The sequence below is a fragment of the Schistocerca piceifrons genome, chromosome 2 (genome assembly GCF_021461385.2).
Source record: "Schistocerca piceifrons isolate TAMUIC-IGC-003096 chromosome 2, iqSchPice1.1, whole genome shotgun sequence".
Classification (NCBI taxonomy): domain Eukaryota; kingdom Metazoa; phylum Arthropoda; class Insecta; order Orthoptera; family Acrididae; genus Schistocerca; species Schistocerca piceifrons.
The window spans coordinates 504,343,972-504,369,627 of NC_060139.1; the positions used below are offsets into that span (position 1 = coordinate 504,343,972).

The 25,656-nt window shown below is 42.0% G+C and overlaps 1 protein-coding gene across 1 annotated transcript in view; it reads right to left on the reverse strand.

Annotated features, from left to right (window-relative positions):
• Positions 1-25,656, reverse strand: part of LOC124776891 — a 330,314-nt gene that overhangs the window by 170,004 nt on the left and 134,654 nt on the right. Inside the window, exon 4 of the mRNA XM_047252077.1 lies at positions 4,094-4,241. Within this exon, the coding sequence (XP_047108033.1) occupies positions 4,094-4,241 (148 nt within the window). The remainder of the gene's footprint in view (positions 1-4,093; positions 4,242-25,656) is intronic.

The window sequence follows — 25,656 nt, forward strand, 5'->3', positions numbered from 1 at the left end:
TTACAGAGGGTGTTGTGACTTGGCAAGACAGCCAAGCCACTATGAGAGGAAGCCGAAAGGCACGTGTTTAAGCTCACGCAGGCTGGCGTGAGGTCTGGAACAGTTAAAGGAATAGAGACTAGCAAAAAAGGTACGTAGCTTCTGGAATACTTAACTTTAATCCATAATTGGTGAACATCGGTCTGACGATACATGAATCACAAAAAGAGGAGGAGGAGATTAGTGTTTAACGTCCCGTCGACAACGAGGTCATTAGAGACGGAGCGCAAGCTCGGGTGAGGGAAGGATGGGGAAGGAAATCGGCCGTGCCCTTTCAAAGGAACCATCCTGGCATTTGCCTGAAGCGATTTAGGGAAATCATGGAAAACCTAAATCAGGATGGCCGGAGACGGGATTGAACCATCGTCCTCCCGAATGCGAGTCCAGTGTGCTAACCATTGCGCCACCTCGCTCGGTAATGAATCACAAGATAAATAGCACTTGATAATGGCGCCTTGCTAGGTCATAGCAAATGACGTAGCTGAAGGCTATGCTAACTATCGTCTCGGCAAATGAGAGTGTAATTTGTCAGTGAACCATCGCTAGCAAAGTCGGCTGTACAACTGGGGCGAGTGCTAGGAAGTCTCTCTAGACCTGCCGTGTGGCGGCGCTCGGTCTGCAATCACTGACAGTGGCGACACGCGGGTCCGACGTATACTAACGGACCGCGGCCGATTTAAAGGCTACCACCTAGCAAGTGTGGTGTCTGGCGGTGACACAACAGCGGGCAGAGCAAAAGAGATGTAGGAAGAGGAGGAGGGTGAAGGGATGGGGGAAGGAGAGAGGGAGAGAGAGAGGGAGAGAGAGAGAGAGAGAGAGAGAGAGAGAGAGAGAGAGAAGGGGGGGGGGGGGGGGTGGGGGGCTTTGATTATCTATCATCATGTCGAAAGTGAGGGATATCCTACCCATTATCCTTCCAGCCTCTTCTGAAATAATATTCTGTCACCCACTCAACCTACACGACATCCTGGTGCAAACCTATGCCACTCCCCCTCACAACCCCTTGCCACTTGTGTCCTATCCCTATGGAAGAAGCCATAGAACTCAAGCGAGTTTGACAGCTGTCACCCCTTCGACATCAAAAAATTGCTCCCACACAGTCCTGCCACCTGTGGATGGCATTATCTGCAGTGATGAGAATGCCTTTGCACACTGTGCTGAAGATCTCACTAACACCTTTGCAGACAAGCACTATCTCTGACTCAGCACCACTACTACAGGTGAGCTGTCTCACTTAGTCCTAAACTGCATTCTCCAATATGGAATTATTTCAAGATGATGATAATAAATGCTCTGAAATTCAGTGTCTATTGTTAATTTCATTAAAAAAATAAGCATTGTTATTTCTTATAGACAGTGTGGCTGGTTCCAGCGGAGGTTTGAGTCCTCCCTCGGGCATGGGTGTGTGTTTGTCCTTAGGATAACTTAGGTTAAGTAGTGTGAAAGTTTAGGGACTGATGACCTTAGCAGTTAAGTCCCGTAAGATTTCACACATTTTTGTTATTTCTTTATTTATCTGCTGGTGTAGATACCACATGAAAAATGTCACCATAAACCAACACATTATGCTCATGTTCACAGATGCACTTATGCAATATGTTTACATACTGTGCACCACATATACTAAGGGTTGGGATACACAAGAGTTTTTTGCTCTCAGACAGTTCGGCACTCTCAGACAGTGCTCACGGAATTGTTAATGCTAGGAGCAAAAGACTTTCTAACAACCATGCATCACAAGGCAACTCTAGATGAGAATTCTAGAAACTATTCCTCTTAAATCTAATCATTTACTATAATGATTGAGCAGCTGTTTTTTAATAGGCTAATAGGTTTTTACAGCCTAAATATTTTCAGATTCTATTATATACTGGTTTTACAGTGTACATAGATCACTTATGCCTTGTAGACAGAAGTTGGACAGTCTGAATAGGCTTAATCCACAAGTTGTGTTTACATTTTCCTTTATTTATTTGTTTTTATTAAAATTATGTGATGTGCTATTAAAGTCTGTTTTTCTGTTCTGGTTTGAAAAGTTCTCGGAATCACAACACGAGGTCAGTGCTAGTGCAACACGTTGTTCACGTGATATTCATTGGACTGTTGGCTGTAAACATGTGCCATGTCAGTGCTCTTGGAAGAGAGCTGTGGTGGTGATGTGGCTCTGTTGTTGTTCTTGCATAGTGATTTGCGAAGATGGAAAAAATCGAGTTTAGAGAAGTGATTAAGTACTTCGTAAAGAAAGGTATGAAAGCAAAGGACATTCATGTCAATTTCCAGAATATACTGAGGAACTCTGCTCCTTCATGTCATCTGAAAGGGTATATCAAATTTTAACTGAAAAATTAGAAATTAAAAAATTATCTGCAAGATTGGTGCCGCGACTATTGACGCTGGATCAAAAATGCATGCCATCGCCATGGCAATATTACACGAAATGAGGTATGAATTGCTGCCACACCTGCCTTGTTCACCTGATATGGCTCTGTCAGACTTCCATCTCTTCCCAGAACTGAAAATTTTTCTTGGTGAACAAAGATTCTCTTCAAACGAAGAACTGATAGCCAGAGTTGACAACTATTTTGCAGGCCTGGAGGAAACTCATTTTAGAGATGAGATCAAGGCACTGGAACATCATTGGACCAAGCGCATTAATCTAAAAGGAGACTACGTTGAAAAATAAAAAAAGTTTCAGTGATGTAAGCACTTTTTTCTATTCTGTTCCAAGAACTTTTCAAACCACTCTTGTATATTATACCTTAAAACTATGTGTAATATATAACAAAATAGATTGGTATTGAAATACAAACTTTACTGCTCCAGTCAGCTACATATTGGTCATTCAATATATCCTGTTTGGTGTACAAATAGATGAACTACTGAACTCCAGTTGTGCTTGGGGACCAAATGGTGTCCTGTCCTAACCTAGATAGTTTGTGACTGAATGTATAAAGTAACTTGTATTGATAAGTGGCACCATGATCTTGATGTGTATTATATTTGTGTTTATAGCTCCACTTACTTCCAAAGTGTTAATTATATGAGGGTTGGAACTTAAATAGTGGCAACTATTTATTCACAACTGATACAAAAGAGTTACATGTTTGCACTTGTTACTGTCCTTCAAAGTAGTCACCAGCATTGTGTAGAACGTGTTGCCAGCAATGTGGAAGGCATAGTATATCATTAGCATAGCCTGTTCTGTTGATGATGCGTATGGAGCAGTCTACTGCCTGTCGAATCTCTGGAACAGTTCTGATGTGAATGCCATGAAATGGTTCCTTCATCTTTCAGATCAAATCAAAGTCTTGAGGACTTAAGTCCAGGGAGTATTGTGGATGGTACAGTACTTCCCAGTCCCATCGACCGAACGGAGCAGCCACAGCTTGCGCTGTATGCACCTGTGCATTGTCGTACAAAATGATGGGTGGGTTGTGCAGAAAGTGTTGCTGCTTCCTTCGTAAAGCTGGTCGCAAGCTATGCTCCAAAAACAAACAGTAATACTGTGCACTGACAGTGGCATTCACTTCAGAATTGTTCCAGAGATTTGACAGGCAGTAGACCACTTAATTCACACCATCAACAGAACAGGCTCTGCTAACGGTATACTACGTCTTCCACATTGCTGGCAACAGGTTCTACACAATGCTGGTGACTACTTTGAGGGACAGTAACAGGTGCAAACATGTAACTCTTTTGTATCAGTTGTGAATAAATAGTTTCCACTATTTAAGTTCCAACCCTGGTATAATCAACGTATTTTGCAATAATGGGCATGTGGTGTATAAAATATTAAGCTTTAAAGTAAGCATGTAATGATGTAATAAAATTACAGTATTAAATGTGTCTTTTCCTTTACAAAGAAGTTGTATGCTTTTATTGTGTATTATGTTCAGATCCACCATATGATGACAAAACAGCTGAAGCTAGTTGGAGCACAACATAATTTTATAGTTGTTTGTTAAAGAAAGGCCTATATGTAAAACATCTTCTATGAAAGTTTTAGAGCAAACCCTACAGAAAATGTTTAATAAAGTTGGTATGTGTAACTCACCTGAATTTGATGGCATTGTGCTAGGAGCCTGACTCTTAGACTGTATTACATCTGTAGAGTTATGTACTGAAGTATCAGACACTTTACGTTGTGCCTGTGGAGAATATTTTTCTCGGATGGATATTCTGCGAATTACTGGTGCTCGGTACTGTAAAATGCCACATAATCATCACTACAATATTTCCAAGTTAACAAACCATTCCTGACTGAAACTTCCTAAGAGATTAAAACTATTTCCTGGACTGGAACTCAAAACACATAACCTCGCCATCTATGAGCAATTACCTTACTGACTGAGCTGCCAAGACACATTTTTGAATAGCAGAAATTAAAGTTCATCACATACTTTTTGCAAAGGGAAAAATAAATATGAATAAAATATTTTTTTACACAAAAACTACTGTCAAATGATTTGATTTGATTGACAGTTTGGGTGCAATCTTTCAAATGTCCAACACACAGCTTATGATTTAGAATGATGCTCTCTCTCTCACTTATATACCTTGTAAGCACAAATAAAATATATCAATTTCATCAGAGTTAATATATAATACAGCAAACGGAGTTAGTTTCTATATTATAAACTTTGACTTCTTTCAAAATCCTGAAGGTCCTTTACCAGAAAGAAAACCATGAAAAACAATGAATTAATAAATAAATGATCATATCAATATGCTTCCACAGATCATTATGTATAAACAACATGGGAGAAAGACTAAGGTGTGTAACTAGCCAATATTGGCATTTTTACAGAGAAGTAGCAAAAACAATTGTTCTTAATGACAGGGGTTTATGCTATGTATCTGTGGTACTAGTATACTCAATTTATTCTTATAGGGCTTACTCAATTGCTGATCAGGGTTTTCCATTATTTTCCCAACAAATTCTAGGTGAATGCTGGGATGGTTTCTAGGAGACCCTGACCACCACCTCCCCCATTTCCTGCACATTATAACTACTGTTATTATTATTATTATAATGTGATGATATGTTTCATAATAGTGAACAAGATTATGGTAGTCCTACAAAATAAAGTATGAAAAAGAAAATATTCGCACATTCTCTAGAAACTCAAACTGGCAGTTAGTTTATATTGCTTAAAGGTACTCGGCCATAAAAGGATGTGAGCAGTGTTGTTTGCTTCGTGGTAGTTGTTGTGCAGTTCCTATGAACTCTGTGTACTGTTGCACATAGGACTGACATTTCTGGACACTGTAGTGATGAAGAGGATTACAGCCACAAAGACAGTGGACTGTTATTGAGCACTACACAATAAAGCCTAAAATTCTCAGTTTAGGGCAACACAAACACTAACATCAAGCACATCAGGTTTCACTATACCAGAGGAAGTTCTATAGCAGGCTGTGCAAAATTCACCTTCATTACAGTGTCAGTTACACAAAGAGAATTGCAACATTTATCAATAATGCTTGCCCCTTCATTTTGGGGTATGTCCTGTCACTGATATTACAATGCAAAACTTCCAGCTCTTCTTAGAAAATTACTGTATCTGTCTGGTCCTGATATTCTTGATTTCACAAAGAAAAAAAATGTTGTATGTTGTCTTTCTACTAAAATCCACACTGTAGCAGATAGGCTTTAATTTGTCCAGTGTAAAAAGAAACCAATTTTGTCTTATGCTATTTGGGTAACATTTCATAAATGTAATTTCAAATGTGACTTAAGTCCTTGCAAACAATTTTAAGGTGAATTTTTCACACATGATGTTCTAATTAGATTTTTCTCCCAGTAAAGACTAATATATTTAGGTTTAGTAGAGTAAGTTCTACTGGTAGTGAAAGCATATGATGTACTGAAAGAAGCCTAATGGATCTTTGAGAATCGGAGCAGATCTTTAGTTAAGCTGAATTCTTGCACTAATGGGCTGGAGTTCCAGTAGTTTTTCACTCTATAATTCAAACTTCGAGCAAGCAACAAGTGTTATAGTACACAAGCACACAATGCAGTCTCACCAGTGGACACTTTTCTTTATCTATATATACTCTCTGTGAACCACTGTGAAATGTGTGGCAAATTGGACCTTTTATCATCTGCCTAATTTTTTCTGTGTTATTTCTATGGGATAGACACCTAAAGTGTTGAAGAATATTCATAATTTCTGTCCTGAGAGATGGTGCTTGATAATTTCTGTCCTGAGGGGTGGTGCTTAAAGTTCCCTAAACTGGTTCTCATGAGTAACAAGATTTTAATTACATCATATTGCCAGTTAAAGGCCTGCAGAAGTTCACATTGTCCTGCTTTGACTCTTCATTGTAACCTTCACAAAGTCTACCACTGGAAAGATCCTGTTCTCTGTTCTGGCTGGGTTGTTCAGGTTTTTTTCATCAGTATTCCTACAGTCAATGTCCTTATAAGTTGCTGGTTATCTTCACATCAAAGATGTAATAATGTTGTCAAATTTCCTTGTCTCATTAGTATGCCCTCATATTGCAAGCCCTTGCGCTGCGAAGTATGGGAGCAAAGATACGATTTTTAGTGAATGAGCTTGATTTCATTCCATTTGTGTCAGTTTTTGTTTTGAAATCTGGGTAAATACATTGATATTTGATTTTAAGGATTTGATTTCAGTACAGCTTCTCTATGGGAGCCTGGTGCAGTTTCAACTTTTCTACCCCTTTCTTCCAGTCCAAAAAACCAGTTTCCACAAAAGTTTCTTCCTTTTGTGAGAAACCTGAAAATAATTTTCTTCAAATATTGGTCCAAAAATTTTTCAAAAAATGATGTATTTTACCTCATTGTAATTGATTTGTGCATATTTTTGGTTCCAAGAGGGTTGATAACTGCAATCTTTTTCTGGAAAGATTTTTTACTAACACAGATTAGGCTCACCATCACTAACATCTGGTGCATTAACACTTTTCTTCTTAGTCACAAACCTATCCATTTTGAACTGGCCACTAAGGGCCAAAAGACTGATTAATAATTTGACTGATTCACAGTAAGACTAACAGACGACTGATGTTATCAACTTTGTGCCATATTAATCAAACTGCCATTATCCTGGTACCTAATGACACATACTCTTATGCAACAATGTACATGCAAGTTTAACAGATTCCCCATAAAAGGGGGGCAATGGAGAGGTGGGGGGAGGGGATGGTGAGGAATGCACATTTGAACAGTGGGTTGTGGGGGCACACAGTACCTTGCACCCTTAAGTTGGCATCTCTGTAGAACCACACCAACTAATACTATGTGCTGAATCCTACCATCATTCAGCTCAAAGGTGCTCTGTACACAAACACTGAATGTTCAAGCCCACCACATCAGTAACACAAGCAATATCAAATATGAAATGAAAGAGCTGAATAACATGTTCAGAATCAATTAATACAGCTGTAAAACCATAAGCAGAGCAACAAATTTCAACAGGAAGCTGGACATGGAAAATGAAATAAAAAGACAGCTCTTGGTTGTCCACTTATCTTACATCAAGTGCATCAGAGATCAATTGGGTAAGATGCTTTGCTGAGGAAGCAACAAATCAGTTTTCTGGAGTGGCACCAGGATCCAGAATTTGGTAGGTTCCACTAAGGATGTAGTAACACTCCTCGACACCACAGGTGTCTCCAAGATATGTTGAAAGCGCAGTGTGCTTTGCTGAGGAGGCATCAAATAAGTCTTCTGGAGTGACAGCAGGAGCCAGAATAGGTAGGTTCCACTAAGGATGTGCTAAAAGCCCTCAACCCCACAAGTGTCTACAAGATACACTGTCAGTGCAGTGCTGCCTACACTGTGGAAACATGAGCATTATGATTGACTGGGGCATGGGGCACCACAACAGACCAGCACTAGTGCAGCACCATCACGATAGTCGGCAGCCTATTAAGTCTCAGGAAGCATGTGTACTTGCAGTTCAGCCATGGATATACAAACACAAAATAAAAGAGGCAACTGAAATCCAGAAGCAGCCTCACAACAACAATAAGGAGAAGTGCTTATACGCTCTTGACATTCTGGCTGGTGATGATCCCAGTATGACATCAGTGTGCAGCAGCCCCAATATGCACTGCGACAACCAGCTAAACAAACACTGTGTGCAGAACTGGCATCATTTCTCTGCAACTAACAGCTCCCTACAAGCTTGTCACCAGTTACCAGCAAGAAGTAACCCTTAAACGGTCAGCTGTATAGCCTCTCCCTCTCTCCTAACACCCACCAATGATATTTTAGGGCCAACAAAACTTGATAAATTCATCAACAGTGGTCTTATGACATCATTATAAATGAAATACATTGAAGTGCACCCCCCCTCCCCCGCCCCCCCCCCCCAATAATTAGTTAATTACCAAAACATCAGTTATTTTAGGTATTTTATAGTATGAGATGTGTAGATAACTCACCAGTATATAGTTACATAATAGAAAACTCACCATGAAACTAGTTGAAAATAGATAAACATCATCAAACTTTTTATGCATGCTACTGAAAATCAAGATGGGAATTTTTGGGCAGTTTGAAAGAAAAACATCTCCTACCACAGCAGAGGCAGGGATGCCTGTAGAAACAGCAATGTGATCCACAAAGTTGCAACCACTGTGCCACTTTCTTCATGGGCATGACAGCTAACAAGCTGCCTGTCCACATGACAGACCACCGCCAAACTGTTGATAAGAAACAGCTGGACCACCCAGTTGCTGAAAATGCTGCCCAACACGACGTGCTTCACTTTAATGATTGATTCGAAGCCTGAACCATTTGGATCCTTCCTATGAGCAATAACTTTTCTGAACTGTGCAGGTCCGAAACCTGTCCTTCATTCCTGTAACATCCCCCATTCCCACCCCATTTCCCCATCCTGCATCCACCTATCCCCTTCCCTGCTCCCAGTCCAGCATTACGCACACCTTCTATCCCACCAAAACTCCTACTGGTGTTTTCCCCTTCTCGTATTCTCTCCTCCCCCTCTCTCTTTTCCCTCTTCTTTAACACCCTCCGCACAGCCTCATGACACTGAAACCAGCAGCTCTAGTCTGTTTCCACCATGCACCTGCATGCTACCACAGGAAGTAGCACAGCATCCTCCCCCAGACCTATCCTACCATCCTTCCTTCCTCTTCCTGCCCCATAATGCCTCCTTGCCTTCATCACCCACCCCAGTAGATTGCTGCTTAAGTCAGAGTAGTTGCAGTTAGGCTCCAGCACCCACAGACAATGTCCATGCGCATATAAACTGTGCTTCTATGACTGTGAGTGGGTGTGTGTGTGTTTTCTATTTTAGAAGAAGGGTTTTCTCCAGAAGTTTAATACTTTGCAGCCTTTTTTGCCATGCCTGTCTGCAATGTAAAGCCTTTTCTTTATGGTGAATTGTTGTTATTCCAACCAGGACTTTCCATTGACAGATTTTGCCTTATGTAGTTCCTTCCATCCCGCAACAAAGTGGTATTTTACTTTGTTACTATTCTCTAGGGCAGGGGCGGGCAGGAATCCTGCACGTGTGCGGTGCACTTGCACGCGTGCAGTTAACAGGTGTTCTGCACGCACACAGGGGCAAGCTAGCCACCCGCTTCTCTCCCCTCCCCACCATATCGTCTCTCCACTCCTTCCTCTGTAATGCGGTTTCTTTCCTAGCTTGCTTTACTGAATGAAGAAATAAGGTTAGTAGGAGTGCTTGAAAGAAATCATGGTTTGAAAGAGTGCCTTTTACCTATGATACATTTTATTTAATTATCACAGGTGGAGTTTACAATACGTTTAATGTCTGGAACAAAATTTCTACATACAGACAAACGCAAACAGTTACATAAATTTTCATCACTGATGTTTGCTCTTAACTGAGACTTATTAATTTTCATAACAGAAAAAAATCTCTCACAAACGTATGTTGAGCCAAACACTGAAATTGTCTTCGCGGCTTCACAATGGAGACGAGCAAACTCTTGCTGTGGAAAGTCGTGATAAAAGTCTATTACACATCTTGCCAAAAGGAACTTGTCTCTTAGACGTGAATTACACTGTAGATCTATTAATTCCATTTGCAAATTGGGATGAATATCATCTACAGAAACAGCAAATGGTCTTGAGAACCATTCAAATGCTTGGGATAAATATGATATATCCCCAAATCGCTTGAGAAATACCTCTTTTATTGCACTAAGTACGGAAACATATTCTTTGCAATTCTGTTCTTGCACAGTAGACAGAGTAGGGAAATGGACTGTGTTCCCTGACGAGAGCTGTCTTTCCCACAGATCAAGCTTGCTAGTTAAAGCTTGTACCTTTTCAGCCATTTCACAACTTAGCTGATTTTCTCCTTGTAAACTTGTGTTCAGTGCATTTATGTGTCTGGTAATGTCCACTAAAAATGCAAGGGCGGCAACCCACTCTGGATCCTCTAACTTGGGGTCGTATCTTCCTTTGTCCTTTAAGAACTGATTTATTGGTATTCTCAGCTCAAAAAATCTTTTGAGTACATTACCGCGGCTAAGCCAGCGGACTTCACTGTGGTAAGGTATGTCACCGTACTCTCCCTCAATTTCAGCTAAGTATGTATGAAACTGTCTATGTGTAAGCCCGTGGCATCTCAAATAATTAACTGCCCAAATAACCACTTGCATGACATCCCCCAGTTTTGCTGCTTTTGCATAGAGTACTTCTTGGTGCAAAATACAGTGGATGCTGTACAATGATTCTTCTGTACGCTGTAGCTTTTTTCTGAGTAATCCAACAAATCCCATTTGTTCCCCTTTCATTGCAGGTGCTCCGTCTGTTGTCACTGACACCAAACGTTTCCAGTTTAAGCCATCTGAATCAACAGCTTCTTCAATGGCTTTCAGGATGTCTGCGCCGGTGGTCGTGCTTTTTAAAGATATCATATCTAAAAAATCCTCTGTTATGTGCAGAGCAGTGTCCACGTCGCGGACGTAAATCACTAATTGCGCGGTGTCTGAAATATCTGTGGACTCATCAAGTGCGATAGAAAATGCAATAAACTCCTTCACTGCACTCCTTAATTGACGGTAAACGTCACCTGCCATGGCACTTATACGACGACTTACAGTCCGCCGAGAAAGAGTGATAGCTCGAAACTGATTTGCATTCAGCGGGCAGCATCATTGATGCACTCCTTTATAAACTCACCTTCAGCAAATGGTTTTCCAGCTCTTGCAATATTAAGTGCAATCTTATAACTTGCATGTACCGCTGGGCTATCATTGTTGTCATCCTGAAAAATTGAAAACAGTGCTCCATAAAATGTAAAATCAGTTAGATGAGAGACACAACGAAAGAAAGTTGTAGATCTCTCGTGACAACAGCAAGTTATGTCAGATTCATCTAGTATCGTCAGATCGCTCTTCTTAAGTTCAGTCAATTTCCCCATCTGCTCAGAATCCGACAATAAATTGTACTCGTCCTTGTGAAATTTATTATAATGGCGTTCAATACTAACCTTCCGCTGACCAGCAAGAATACTGCCACATATTAAACATTTCGAATTTTCACGTTTTTGTACAAAGAAAAATTGATTCTCCCATTCCTTTTTAAAAGATAGCAAATCTCCACTTCTCCGTTTCCTTGATTCACTCTGCATTTTCCGGTACTTCAGATACAACGTTCACTAAGTAGTGGTCGCTTTGAATCAACGTCCGCAGCTTAGCCTCGTACTACACTGCCGCAACCTGCCGGCTGTCGCCACTGCCCCATTGGACGACTGCACGCGAGCAGCACACGTGCAGCGCTGTGCACTCATGAGCCGCGTGCAACGTTTGCCCGCCCCTGCTCTAGGGCATTACTTTACTCAGTTTCTTCCTCTTTTTTCCAGTGTTTTATTGTCACCTTCCAAACTGCACATACTCTTATTTCCAAGCTACCCTGTATCAACAATCTCATCTGCACACAACACATGGTTATGTGACTGCAAGGACTGTAGGTGTAGCATCTCATGTCCCACATTTTTCCCACTGATGTAATTATTCCTGAACCTTGAAACTGATCCCTTTTCCTCCTTCATCCTGACATATTTTTGCATGTTTTTCTCTACCTTTCTTGTGTCACATGTACTTTGTTGGACCCCGTAATTAACAACCTCCACCCCCTTCTCTCTTCCCTTATTCCAGCATGTACATATTGACCTCACCTAATCCAGTTACACCTGCTGCCCTCTCTCTTCACAAATATCCACCCAGTTGCCTGCATCCCACTATTATCATCTTTTTACTTATTTTTCTCTTTGGCCCCATTATGTTTTCACATAGATTTTATTAGCCTATTTTTGTCTTTCGCTATACACCCCACTTTTCTCCTGTACTTCATCCACTTCATCAATTTTGTGATTTTTCCATCCATTTTAAAATTTCTTGTTCTTCCCTGTGGATCTTTGATCCTTCCATCTGTGCCAGTACACAGAAGTTTCCCAATCCCTAGCCAGAACCCAGTCTTGCATGCTGTTCCTGAACTGTTGCCTAGCTCATGGAATTCCTCCAAATGGCCTGACCAACAAATTACCTATCTCTGGCTACAATGCACCCTTTGACAATGACCTCATTCTGCTCAGGTTTCGTCAGTCCATAGCCCTCATCACCTTAGTCCCACAAAAACATATGAATCATGCCCAAACCTCCTTGCAATATCTCTTCTTCAACCATAAAATTCTCCTTCTCTTCAGTCCCAATTTCCTGTATCCCATGCCCCATTCTGAAACTCTTGTCTTCAAGGAACTAGAGCTGCATGCACATTGCCACTTCAAAAAACTCTCCAACCTGTTCACCTCCTACCCCCACTTTTGACTACCGCTATCCACGGCCTCTACAAGAGCCATCCCTAATGTCCCCTCACAGACTGAGGGGGGAGGACATCCTATCCACATTCTTCCAGTATCTGAACACCTTCTCTGCCATTCAGTTCACCTGGTCCCCTTCAACCCAAAAAACCACCTTCCTCAATTTTGATCTCCTCCTCAACGATGGCTACATCAGTACCTCTGTCCACATCAAACCTACCAACCACTGAGAATACCTCCATTCCAACAGTTGCCACCCATTCCATACTACATAGCCCTTTTTCTAGAGTCTAACTGCCTGTATCTGTTGCATCTGAAGTGATGAACAGTACCTCTCCAAATACGTCAAAGATCTCACTGAGGCCTTCGCAGATGAAAATTATCCATCCAGCCTTGTCCAGAAACAGCTCTCCTGTGCCTTGTCTCTCCAGTCACCTACCACCTCCCACATACCCACTGTCTGGCTACAAAGGAGTAATCCTCTTGTGACTCAGTACCAGCCAGAAGTGGAGCAACTGAATCACATTCTCCACCAGAGTTTCAATTACCTCTGTTCTGAAACAAGGAATATCCTCCACATCCCTCCCACAGTGATATTCCGCTGTCCACAAAACCTATGCAAATGTCCTTTTGTCCATCCTTACTCCTCTCCTGCTCCTAATCCCTTTCCTCATGACTCATATCCCTGCAACAGACCTAGATCCAAAACCTGTCTCACACATCCTCCCACTACCACCTACATGAGCCCTGTCACTGGCATCTCCTGCCCAATCAAAGACAGGGCTACCTGTAAAAGCAGTCATCTGATCCACAAACTAAGCTGCAAGAACTTTGCCACTTTCTATATGGGAATGACAAGCTGTCTGCCCGAAAGAATAGCCACTGCCAAACTGTAGTCAAGAAACAGCTGGACCACAAAGTTGCTAAACATGCTGCCCAATATAATGTGCTTCACTTTAATGACTGATTCACAGCCTGTACCATCTGTGTTCTTCCCACCAACAACAGCTTTTCTGAACCACAGCTCGGAATTCCATATCTCATTCCCATAACCCCACGGCCTCAACCTTTGCTAGTCCGTGTCCTCCACCCACATATCCCCAATATCCCCTTTCCTGCTCCCACTTCTACACTACACAATCCTTCTATCCCACCAATCCTCCTACTAGTATTTTCCCCTTCTCTACTGCTCATCTCTCCCCCTCCCTTTCCCCTCATCCTAACCACCCTCCCCCCCAGTACAGCCTCCTGACACTGCACCTAGCAGCCCTATTCTGTCCCCACCACATTTCTCCCACAGGCAGCACAGCATCTTCCCCCTCCCCACCCCATGACTCCTCCTTACATCCACCACCCACCCTGACAGATTGCTGCACACATTAGTCAGCCACCAGTGCCCAGAGACAGTGGCCACGTGTGTGTGAGTTGTGCTTGAGTGAATTCCTGTATGTTTTCTATTTCAGAAGGACTTTGTCCAAAAGCTTAATATTTTAGCCTGTCTGCAACACAATGCCTTCTGTTTGTGGAGACTGACAAGACATAAAAAACTATAAAACTATAGATCTAACAGTCTCCTCTTGACAATGAAAATGATGTTCACTAAAATTATCGTCAAATGCAGGGTAAAAATACTGAATTTTAATAAAGGAACAAGCTGGCTATAAACATGTACAAAGCATAACTGATCAATTACACAAAAAAAGAATGAACAACCACTTGTTTTGGATTCATGGATTTTGTGATAGTTTCTGACTTGCTTTCAGCTAATTTGTATTAACTGCCCTTGTATAAAATGGTATTAATTCAACTTAAATGTTGTATTGAAATTTTTTTTTCAGTGCAACATATTATTATATTACATTTCATAAGATAGTGGGAAATCTGATGTGAGAGAAGAGATTCCATATCACCATAAATACACTGAGCCAAAACATTATGACTACCTAATTAAAAGTGTGTTGGTCCCCCCCTCTGGAACACAATTCAGCAGTGATTCTGCTTGCAATAGATTTGACAAGTATTTCATAGGTTTCCAGAGGTTTGTGGCACCTATGCACAGGTCACACACTCCTAGAATTTATGGGCGGTTGATTTGTGGACGTGGAGCTGCTGCCCGACAGTGTCCCAGTCAGGTTTCATCGAAATCAAATAAGCCGAATTTGATGGTCAAGACATCAACATGAGTTCACTATCATGCTCCTCAAACCATTGCAGCATGATTGGGCCTTGTGACATGGACAGTTATCCTTCTGGAATATGCCATCACTGTTAGAAAATGCATCAAGCATGAGGAGTTACAGGTGGTCCCTAATAATGTTCGGGTAGTCCATAGCTGTCATGGTGCCTTTGATTACGACCACAGGTCCCAAGAAACCCCAAGTGAATGTCCCCTGTAACATAATACTGCTCCCACCGGCATGCACTTGTGGCACATTGCATGTTTTGAGTAGCCATTCACCTGGATGATGGCATATCTGGACAAGACCATCAACCTGGTTTAACAAAAAAGGGATTCATCCGACCAGGTGGCATGATTTCATTGATCTGCCATCCAATCTTGATGATCCCATGCCCACTACAATCATAATTGATGATGCTGTTAGGTCAACATGGAAACACATAGAGGTCCTCTGCTGTGGAACAACATGTTCAACACTTTGTGCTGAATGGTGTGCTCTAAAACACTTGTGCCCGCACACGCAGTGTACTCTGTCATCAGAGCTGCCACAGATCGCCACCTATCCTGCTTTAGAGAATGGGCAAGCCTCTACATTCGGGCAACCAAATTTAGGGAAACTGAGGACCAGCTCAACCATCCATGAATCTGCTAATGTCAAAGATAATGAATCTGGAAGACTATACTTAATATGAAGGGTCAAAAGAAGGGGACATTCCACCAATGTATGTGATACCAACAGTCTGGTTCAATAGCCACATTGTGGGGGTGGCTCATTACACAGGAGAAAACAATGGGTGAGATTGGTTTGACCAATGCGTAGATGACATAAGACAATGGACTCCTTCCGAGAGGAGCATTAGGAAGAGTGCCTTTGGGCAAAGAGAGATTTTATGTAGATCCACATATCTGCAGCTGGAACAATGAAACAGAATGGGGGGTAAGTATCTGCTTCTCTTGCCAAGTGGCCAGCCAGTTCATTCCCTGGAATGATCACATTACTTGGGACCCAGAGAAAGACAACTGAGTAGGTGTCATGGCCAAGGGCAAAGAGAAGGTCATGGATAGCAGAGACCAAAGGGTGATGAGAGTAGCACCAGTTTATAGCATGCAGACTGCTCACTGTGTCGGTACATATTAAAATATTGTAGAGGGAGGCCTGAGTGACAAAATGGAGGAACCTGTTAATGGTCAGCAGCTCTGCTGTGAACACACTACATGATCCTGGCAATAAATGGTGTTCTAAGCCAGTAGGAGATGTGAAAGCATATCCCGCCTTATCTAAGATCTTCTTAGAGCCATCAGTGCAGAAGTGATAGCCCCCTCGAACTCTGCAAGGATGGAATGTACATGACGCCGGAAGTCCATAGGGGCAACAGTGACCTTAGGACCCCGGAATAGCTCAATCCTAATCTGTGGTCTAGGCACCCTCCAAGGAAGGGAGGGGTGAGAGAAAACATACAGGACATATTTCAGTGAGTGGAGATGGAGATCTCAATAGAGGGAAGTAAGACGCATGACAACCGGCAATCCCATCTAGGAGCAGGTATCAGGATGGAGACGTCCCTCATTTGCAAAGACGACAGGGTGCACGGGATGGTTAGGGAATCGGTAAATGGTGATTGCGTAAGAAACCAGGAGTTGGCTTCATCACATTTGTAGAGGGGGAATCCCCACTTCTGCGAGGAGACTGTCACCAGGACTAGTGCGAAAGGTACCAATATCCATACATAGACGCATGACAACCGGCAATCCCATCTAGGGGCAGGTATCAGGATGGAGACGTCCCTCATTTGCAAAGACGACAGGGTGCACGGGATGGTTAGGGAATCGGTAAATGGTGATTGCGTAAGAAACCAGGAGTTGGCTTCATCACATTTGTAGAGGGGGAATCCCCACTTCTGCGAGGAGACTGTCACCAGGACTAGTGCGAAAGGTACCAATATCCATACATACCCCACACTGGTGAAAAGTGTCAAGTATTTTCAGAGTGGAAGGAGCCAATGAGCCAAAAGTCTGACTACCGTACGCTATTCTGGATGAAACCACAGCATGGTAAAGATGGAGAAAAGTAGCATGGTCTGCACCTCAAGGTGTGTGGGCCAGGACGTGGAGAGCATGCATGTAGTTTACAGGTGGTGAATATGGGCCACCCACTTCAGCTTATTATCAAAAATTGGGCCAAAGAAATGGGACTGTGCTACAACATATAGATGCTGGTCACCTAAAAAAAGTTCTTGATCAGGGTGTGCTGTGGGCCAATAGCAAAAATGCATAACCCGGGTTTTGGAGGGGAAAAACTGGAAAAGTTCTTGATTGGGGTGTACTGTGGGTCAACAGCAAAAATGCATAACCTGCATTTTGGAGGGAGATAACTGGAAGCCACGGGAGATGATCCTTGCAGAGGCCTGTCGGATGGCACTTTGGAGGTGGCACTCAGCAGATGCTCTCGAGTGACAGCTGCACCAGATGCAAAAATTGTCAACATACAACGCCGGGTTAATCAGAGGCTCAACAGAGGTTACAAGCCCACTGATAGCTATGAGGCAGAGGGTGACACTTAACACAGAATCCTGTGGGATAATGTTCTCATGAATCTGAAGGGTGCTGAATGAAGTGCCAACTCCAACCCAGAAGAGCCAGTGGGATAAAATCTCACAGATAAAAATCAGAAGGGGGCCGCAAAAGCCCCAGTCTTGGAGGGTAACTAAAATGCAATGGCACCAAACCATGCCGTATGCCTTATGTAGGTCAAAGAGGACCGTGACAAGGTGCCGGAGGTGAGTAAAAGCCTGTCAGATTGCTGTATTCTATCTGAGTAAACAGTCAATTGTAGATCATCCATACTGGAAGCCACACTAATATGAGGACAAAAGGCCCAGAGATTTGAGTACCCAACGTAATAGGAAGCTAACCATCCTCTCGAGCAGTTTATAAAATACGATGGTCAGGCTAATCAGGCGGTAGCTGTTGGGTTCTTCGCAGGCTTAACGATGAGATAACTATACTGTCTCGCCATTGTGAGGGGAAGGCACCTGTGAGCCAAATACAGTTGAAGACCCTGAGTAGATGTTGCCTCTGGGTAATGTCCAAGTGCTGAATCATCTGGATGTGAATGGAATCCATGCCTGGGGCCGTGTCATGTGAAGAGGTAAGAGCCCGCAAGAGTTCCCATTCAGTGAAGTGCCATTATTGGAGTCAGCTTGGTGGGGGTTGAAACAGAGGGGTGTCTGTTCAACTTGGCGTTTCTGCTGAAGAAAGGTAGCAGTATAGGAAGAGGATGCTGACGCTGTTGCAAAGTGCATTGCAAGGACCAATGGATCAGTACACAGAGCACCTTGGAGGATAAGACCTGGAAAGGTGATTGCCACTGGTGGCCCAGAAGGCTATGGAGCTTGGATCAAACCTGCGATGAAGAGGCTTATGCTCCAGGGATGAAACAGTGCTCCCAGAATACCTTTTTACTTTGACTAATAAGGTAGTAGCAAGCTTTAGTACGGAGGTGCTTAAAAGCAGCACCCATTGGCAGTCCTGGATAGCAAGTGCTATGTCGTTGGTCCATCACGGTACCAGGGGGACCTGTGGATAGGGGAATAGCAGTGCTAGCAGCATGAAGAATAGTGACAAAGATGCCCTCCATGACTGTATCAATGTAATATGAAAGAGAGGTATCGAAGTGCACCATACACATGTGTAAAGGCCAATTGGTCCTCTGGAATGCCCAATGTGAGTACCTGTCTGCCTGGTGGCAGCATGGGAGTGACAGAATCAGTGGAAAGTGGTCACTGTCACAAAGATCATCATGAGGTGACCAATACAGGGAAGTGGCAAGAGCAGGAGAGGAGATTGTGAGATCAATAGCAGTAAAGGTGCCATGAGCAGCACTGAAACTGGTAGGGGAACTGTCATTGAGGAGACACAAATCAAAGCCTGTAATAAGTTGGTAATTGGAAGACCCCTACCCATTGAAGTGGCACTCCCCCACAGGGGGTAGTAAGCACTGGAGTCCCCGATGAGGAGACATGGGGATGGGAGTTGCCGTATTAAGGTAGACAGCTGAACATATGGAAGTGGCCTACCTGGAGGGGATTCCAGTCCTGTCATCAGTGATAACAGCTAGTGTCTTTTGTTTATATACTATCCATACATACACTCAGTTCTTAACTATGGAATTCTTTTCTGGAAAACAAAGGCACTAAATAGGAATGCAGTTTTAAAATTACAGAAAAGGGGTATAAGAATAATAACCAAACAAAGCAACTGAGCTCATTTTCAAGATCTGTTCAAAACACTGGGTGTTTTAACTACACTGTGTGAGTACATTTACATAAAAAATAGTATTGATAATTACTGCGTGAACAACAGCGTCAGTGACCACAGAAAAAGGGCTAAATTGAACCTACATTTACCAAGAAAGAATAAGCACAAAACACACAACGGCATTTTCTACCACGGAATAAAACTGTACAATAAATTGCCCTAGGCAATTAAAAGTATTCTAAAGCAAACTTACTTTAAAAAGCAGTTAAGAAGTACTTGTTAAGCAAAATGTTCTACACATTAAAGGATTACTTAGATCATGCAGAGTACGAGTCTGGTAGAAAGTTAACACAAATAAATAATAACGGCAATAATAAAACATCTATCTTTTCACATTAACACTTTCATGCTATTTTATTTTCTAGAAAAATATATTCCCAAAGCTTTGCAATATATAATACTAACACCCTATTCTCTTTCCAAGTTCAACATAACACTCATTACAGAGGGATGTTGACTCAGTTTTTCAGGCTAGCAAAGAGGGAAACAGCAGTACATAGCATTAATATAGCACAAGCATGCGCGCCCGTGTGCGCACACACACACACACACACACACACACACACACACACACACACACATATGAAAAAAAAGCACAGCTCTCACACACATGACCACTGTCTCTGGCTGCCATGGCCAGACAGCACTTTACCTCAAAAAGCATGGACCATATTGTACTTCTAACAATGTCACTCACAAAAACAACAGCATCAATGTAGAAGTGTAGGTAAATGAAATCAGTGCTAGTGATAACCCTTGTGTGTTGTTCTACAAGCCACAAGATAAAAGCAGCCAACCTCAACCACTACTGGCAAGGGAAGACTTTGTCCTCATTATTATGAATAATGCACAGTCTGAAATTTTGAGGAGATGCAGCAGTGATTGTATTTACGTCAATTAAATTCATGGAACAAATGGTTATATTTTTGAGTTAATTACACTTCTTGTGCTTGACAACATGACACAAAGTTTTCCTTGTGCTTTTCCATTTTCAAAATGTTCAAATGTGTGTGAATTTCTAAGGGACCAAACTGCTGAGGTCATCGGCCCTAGACATACAAACTGCTTAAACTATCTTACACTAAGAACAACACACAAACCCATGCCCGAGGGAGGACTCGAACCTCAGGTAGAAAGGGCCGCGCAGTCAGTGACATGGTGACTCTAACCGCATGGCTCTTATTTCGGGCAGGTCTGATCAGGAGGTGCTATCATTATTTTTGAATGAAATAAGGATTGAAGTATGAAAAATATGCTATAATGCTTAGCTTTTGCAGGTGGAAGAACCTGTAAGAAGACTGTATTGTTTTTTCATGGCACAATGAAAAGACATGGTGAAAAAAATATAAGTATGCTACTAAAATCAATTTAAGGAATTAAACTGAAACTTATAAGCAAGCGAAGAGTTTGATGCAAGAAGCCCTTTTGAGCATATGTGTCATTTAACACTGAAGCAACTGATTTCAGATCTCATTATAGCTGTATCTTGGTTGTATCTCCAAGAACATTATTCTAAAAACACCAGGTTCTGGGTGTACTGTTACAGATACAGAACCAAGAGCAATATTAACCCTAACATGCATGGCAAAAATGAAATTCTGACATGAGCTGCTATTGGGTACTGAAATAAATCCAATGGCCACAGGCGAAAATTTGTACCGGATCCAGACTCGAATCCAGAGTTCTCACTTATTATGAGTGGACACCTTAACTTCTTCGGCTATCCAAGCATACTTCCCAGCCAACCCAAACTCCCATATGTAACACACTACATACATAGTATTCCTTGTACATTATCCTCACTGGTCCCGCCCTCACCTGATTCCTGCAATAGGCCAAACAAAGAGTGCAATCTGCAAGATTTGCCATCAAGACACATGTATTTATATTTTCATGTCTATTCTTTCAGACACACACTATGTAATCAAACGTATCTGAACACCCCCAGAAAAATACGTTTTTAATATTAGGTGCATTGTGCTGCCACCTACTTCCAGGTACTCCATATCAGTGACTTCAGTAGTCATTAGATATTGTGAGAGAGCAGAATGGGGCACTCTGCGGAACTCACAGACTTCAAACATAGTAAGGTAATTGAGTGTCTCTTGGGTTGTATGTCTGTACACAGGATTTCCACACTCCTAAACATCCCTAGGTCCACTGTTTCCAATGTGATAGTGAAGTGGAAACATGAAGGGACACATAAAGCGCAAAAGCTTACATGCCGATCTCTTCTGCTGACTGACAGAGACCACCAACAGTTGAAGAGGGTCATAATGTGCAATAGACAGACATCTATCCGGACCATCACACAGGAATTCCAAACTGCATCAGGATCTACTACAAGTACTATGACAGTTCGGAGGGAGGTGAGAAAATTTGGATTTCATGGTCGAGCAGCTGCTCATAAGCCACACATCGTGCCAATAAATGCCAATTGACACCTTGCTTGGTATAAGCAGCGTAAACATTGGATGATTGAACAGTGGAAAAATGTTGTGTGGTGTGATGAATCACGGTACACAGTGTGGCGATCCAATGGCAGGATGTGGGTATGGTGAATGCCCGGTGAATGTCATCTGCCAGCGTGGGTAGTGCCAACAGTAAAATTCGGAGGCGGTAGTGTTATGATGTGGTCATGCATTTCATGGAGGGGACTTGCACCCCTTGTTGTCTTGCATGGCACTATCACAGCACAGGCTTAAACTTGTTTTAAGCACCTTCTTGCTTCCCACTGTTGAAGAGCAATTCGGGGAGAGTGATTGCATCTATCAACATGATCAAGCACATGTTCATAATGCATATGCCTGTGGCAGAGTGGTTACATGACAATAACATCCCTGTAATGGACTGGCCTGCACAGAGTCCTGACCTGAAACCTATAAAACGCCTTTGGGATGTTTTGGGATGCCGACTTCGTGCCAGGCCTCACCGACCGACATCGATACCTCTCCTCAGTGCAGCACTCCATGAAGAATGTGCTGTCATTCCCCAAGAAACCTTCCAGCATCTGATTGAACGTATGCCTGTGACAGTGGAAGCTGGCATCAAGGCTAAGGGTGGGCCAACACCATATTGAATCCCAGCATTATCGATGGAGGGTGCCACAAACTTTTAAGTCATTTTCAGCCAGGTGTCTGGATACTTTTGATCACATAGTGTATCTAGTCTATGGCAAGACACAAGTCTGGTACAATGGAGTGTATGGTCTGTAATGTACTTCACAGTGATTTGCAGAATATAGATGTATGTAGAGAAAAAATCATTTGCAAATAATTTTGAAAGTTGTGATGTTCACTCTGTAGCTTACAAAGTAAATTAATATGTGCAAACTGCCTTTGGTTAAGGAGCTTCTGCCTTGAACCTTTAGATTTTTTCCTGTATCTGACACTTTGCCTTTTCCCCCCCTAGAGACGCTGAGAACACAAGAATTGCCTGCATGCAGCAGAGACAGAGCAGAGGCTTGGCAGAACAATAGAGCTTTTGCAGGTTAATGCATACTGCCCACAGCAGAGACATGGGAGGACCCAGTAGTGGCCCAGTGCTCGTGAAGCACATAGTGCCCTGCAATGTCCACAGTGAGTCTGTCTATGCAGTTAGACTCTGACTCTGATTGGGAACTCTGGAACACTTTGCATTTTCATAGGTTATGAGGCACATACATTGTTAAAAAAACTTAATGCAACTCTATCCTAAATACAGAATTACCGCAAATGACAAACATAAAGTTTTTAACTACAGACTTTCTTGTGCTTGTCAAAATGTAGTGTGCATTTGGTATATTGAGTTCCAGATTGTGTGTGTAAATGGTCTTTTGAGTGTAAAGTGGAGACTGTATATGTTAAGGCTATATGTGTACTGCATAATTCTTGAGGACAGAAACATTACATCAAGTGATCTCACCGAGGAGGAGGACATGGGACCACTGACTACTAACCAGCTTCTGTCACCGGCTTCAAGTAGCTGCTGAAACATGAGCAAAGCTTTTCTTTCTCATGTAAGATTTACCAATGTGGAGAACTTAATGCCACTAATATTAAATGTTTATTGTGAAAATGCATATAAAATAAATAACTGCAACCTTCTGTCATATTTCATCCTTCATTATTTCACTGAAAAAAATCTGTAGTTGCTTGAATGTCGCTGTAGATATTGAAGATTTGTATTTTAACCATATGGCAAAATACTCTCCTCTTTGTATGCTATCATTTGTCAAACTTTCGTTTCAATAACTCAAACCATTTATAGTATAGGAGGGAACATTTCATTTTGGCTTTTTTGTTGGCGCTTCTGCTCAGGATGGAGAGCTTTACATACAATCTAGTTTCTCAAAATTGGAGATAGATAGCGAGTTCCTTCCAAGTTTAAAGAATAATTCACTATGTTAGCTATATTTCATATCCAGCAACATATGAATTAACATACACCAAATACAAATTCATATCATCATGGAGTCAATCGAGCCTGCTAGCCACTGTACTGAATCAACAAGTATTGAGCAGGCTCTACAGATGGGTGCAGGCAGAGGAAAACTATGCAACTCAAGCAATGGGACAGGGGGCTGCCACAGCATATTTTTTTATTTATTTATTTTTCATTTTCTGATCTCTTCCCTGAAGGGGAAGGGCAGACTGGTTGAGGACCTGCTAAATATCCTTTTCAGCCATAGGGATTACATCATGGACCTGCTAAATATCCTTTTCAGCCATAGGGATTACATCATGGTTTAGTTTCTTTATTTGTCAGTATGTGCAAAGATGTTTTTTCGGGATCTAACTTCCTTTCACTGTCCATGTTGGGCCTTGGAATTATTATTTTTTTCCTCTTCGGGTCTGGAGGGATTTGAGCCAGCTATGGCAGTCACCTTATGGCCACAGAAAAACCTCCAAACACCCCAGCTGGAGTTGATGGTGATGTTCCCTATTTTGCCACACCTATTGTGGACACCACATTCTCAAGAATTCTGTATTCCAGCTGTTGGTATAGCCTCTCCACAGCTGTATTGATGAGCACTTTGACTTCATTATTCAGCAATATTCTTCTTGTCTTGTTGTCATGAATTGGTGCACCTTCTTCTGTCACAGCTATGATGATGCCTTCTCTGTGGTTCAGTGCTGACTGCTGCATCCCCACTTGGCTTTGCTGATTTCTCCCCATCATCTCTCACTAACAGAGGGGTGTCATGGGTGAGTTCCAAGTGTGCCACTTCCTTTTACAGTGGTGACTTGTACTGCTCTGTCTTCCAGCCTTGGCTGTATGCAGTGTGCGGTGCCTCACTCAAAAGTGTGCTTTACAAATGTCGCACCACCTCTGCTGCTAAGTGTTAGTGCACTGAAAGAAATATCCTTTGTGAGGTTGCATCTGCTTGGCACTGATATGTCTTTTCTTGGCGACAGGTGGCAGACCAGCTGTGGATTGAAACTGTGTCTTGTGGATGATTAAGTTTTGTGGTAACTTACAGCATGCAACAATGTGTATCCATTCACAAAGATATCTGCACAGACAGATTAAGACTCCTATTGTACAAGAGCTCTAAGGCAGATCATTACATATGGACTGGCCAATATATAATACACGTACCTCTATCACTAATTATAATTTTAACTTCTTGTATTACATGTTCCAAATTTGTAAGTATTTTGTTGCATATAATCTGTGAGTGCACTTGCTGAATCTGTGAGTTGAAAGTTCCCCAAATAAATCAAATTGCTGCTTTTCTCTTCCAACCATTAACTTTGGTATTCCGCATAGAGCAGAAATATCGCTGGTATGAGCATTCTGATGCACAGAACAGATTTTGTTTGTCAACATACACTGACAGTCTCGTCACATGATCTCGGAATGTTGTAGGTATGTTCGCCAAGTGCCCTGTACATTTAGAATTGCATTATGCCACTAATACAGAGAGATTCTCTTTGTAGGTGCTGTGGATTTGTCATAGACGTTTCATAAATATCATGACAATTTCTATTTGGTACCTGGAATAAACAGGTTTGAAGAAAAATGAAGAGAACCAAGAAGCTGAAACTTTCAAGAGCTTCTTTGCAAGAAATGTCACAGCTCAGATGCTCCCATTTTTTGGTATTACACGGCACTTTAACTGTATTACCATGTCTGATGTAGTAAATTTCTGCTGTTATAATATTGCATAACAACTTCATAGGAAGTAAGTGTCTTTGGAAGAATCCAAAAACCACCAAATTTGCTGCATTTTAGTGATTATATACCTGCTTCAATTTTTTGCAGTTTTTGTGGATATATTTCCCTCGTTCTTGTAGGCTAGCGAATAGTTTTGCTTACTGGTAACACTTTGATGTGTATATTTAG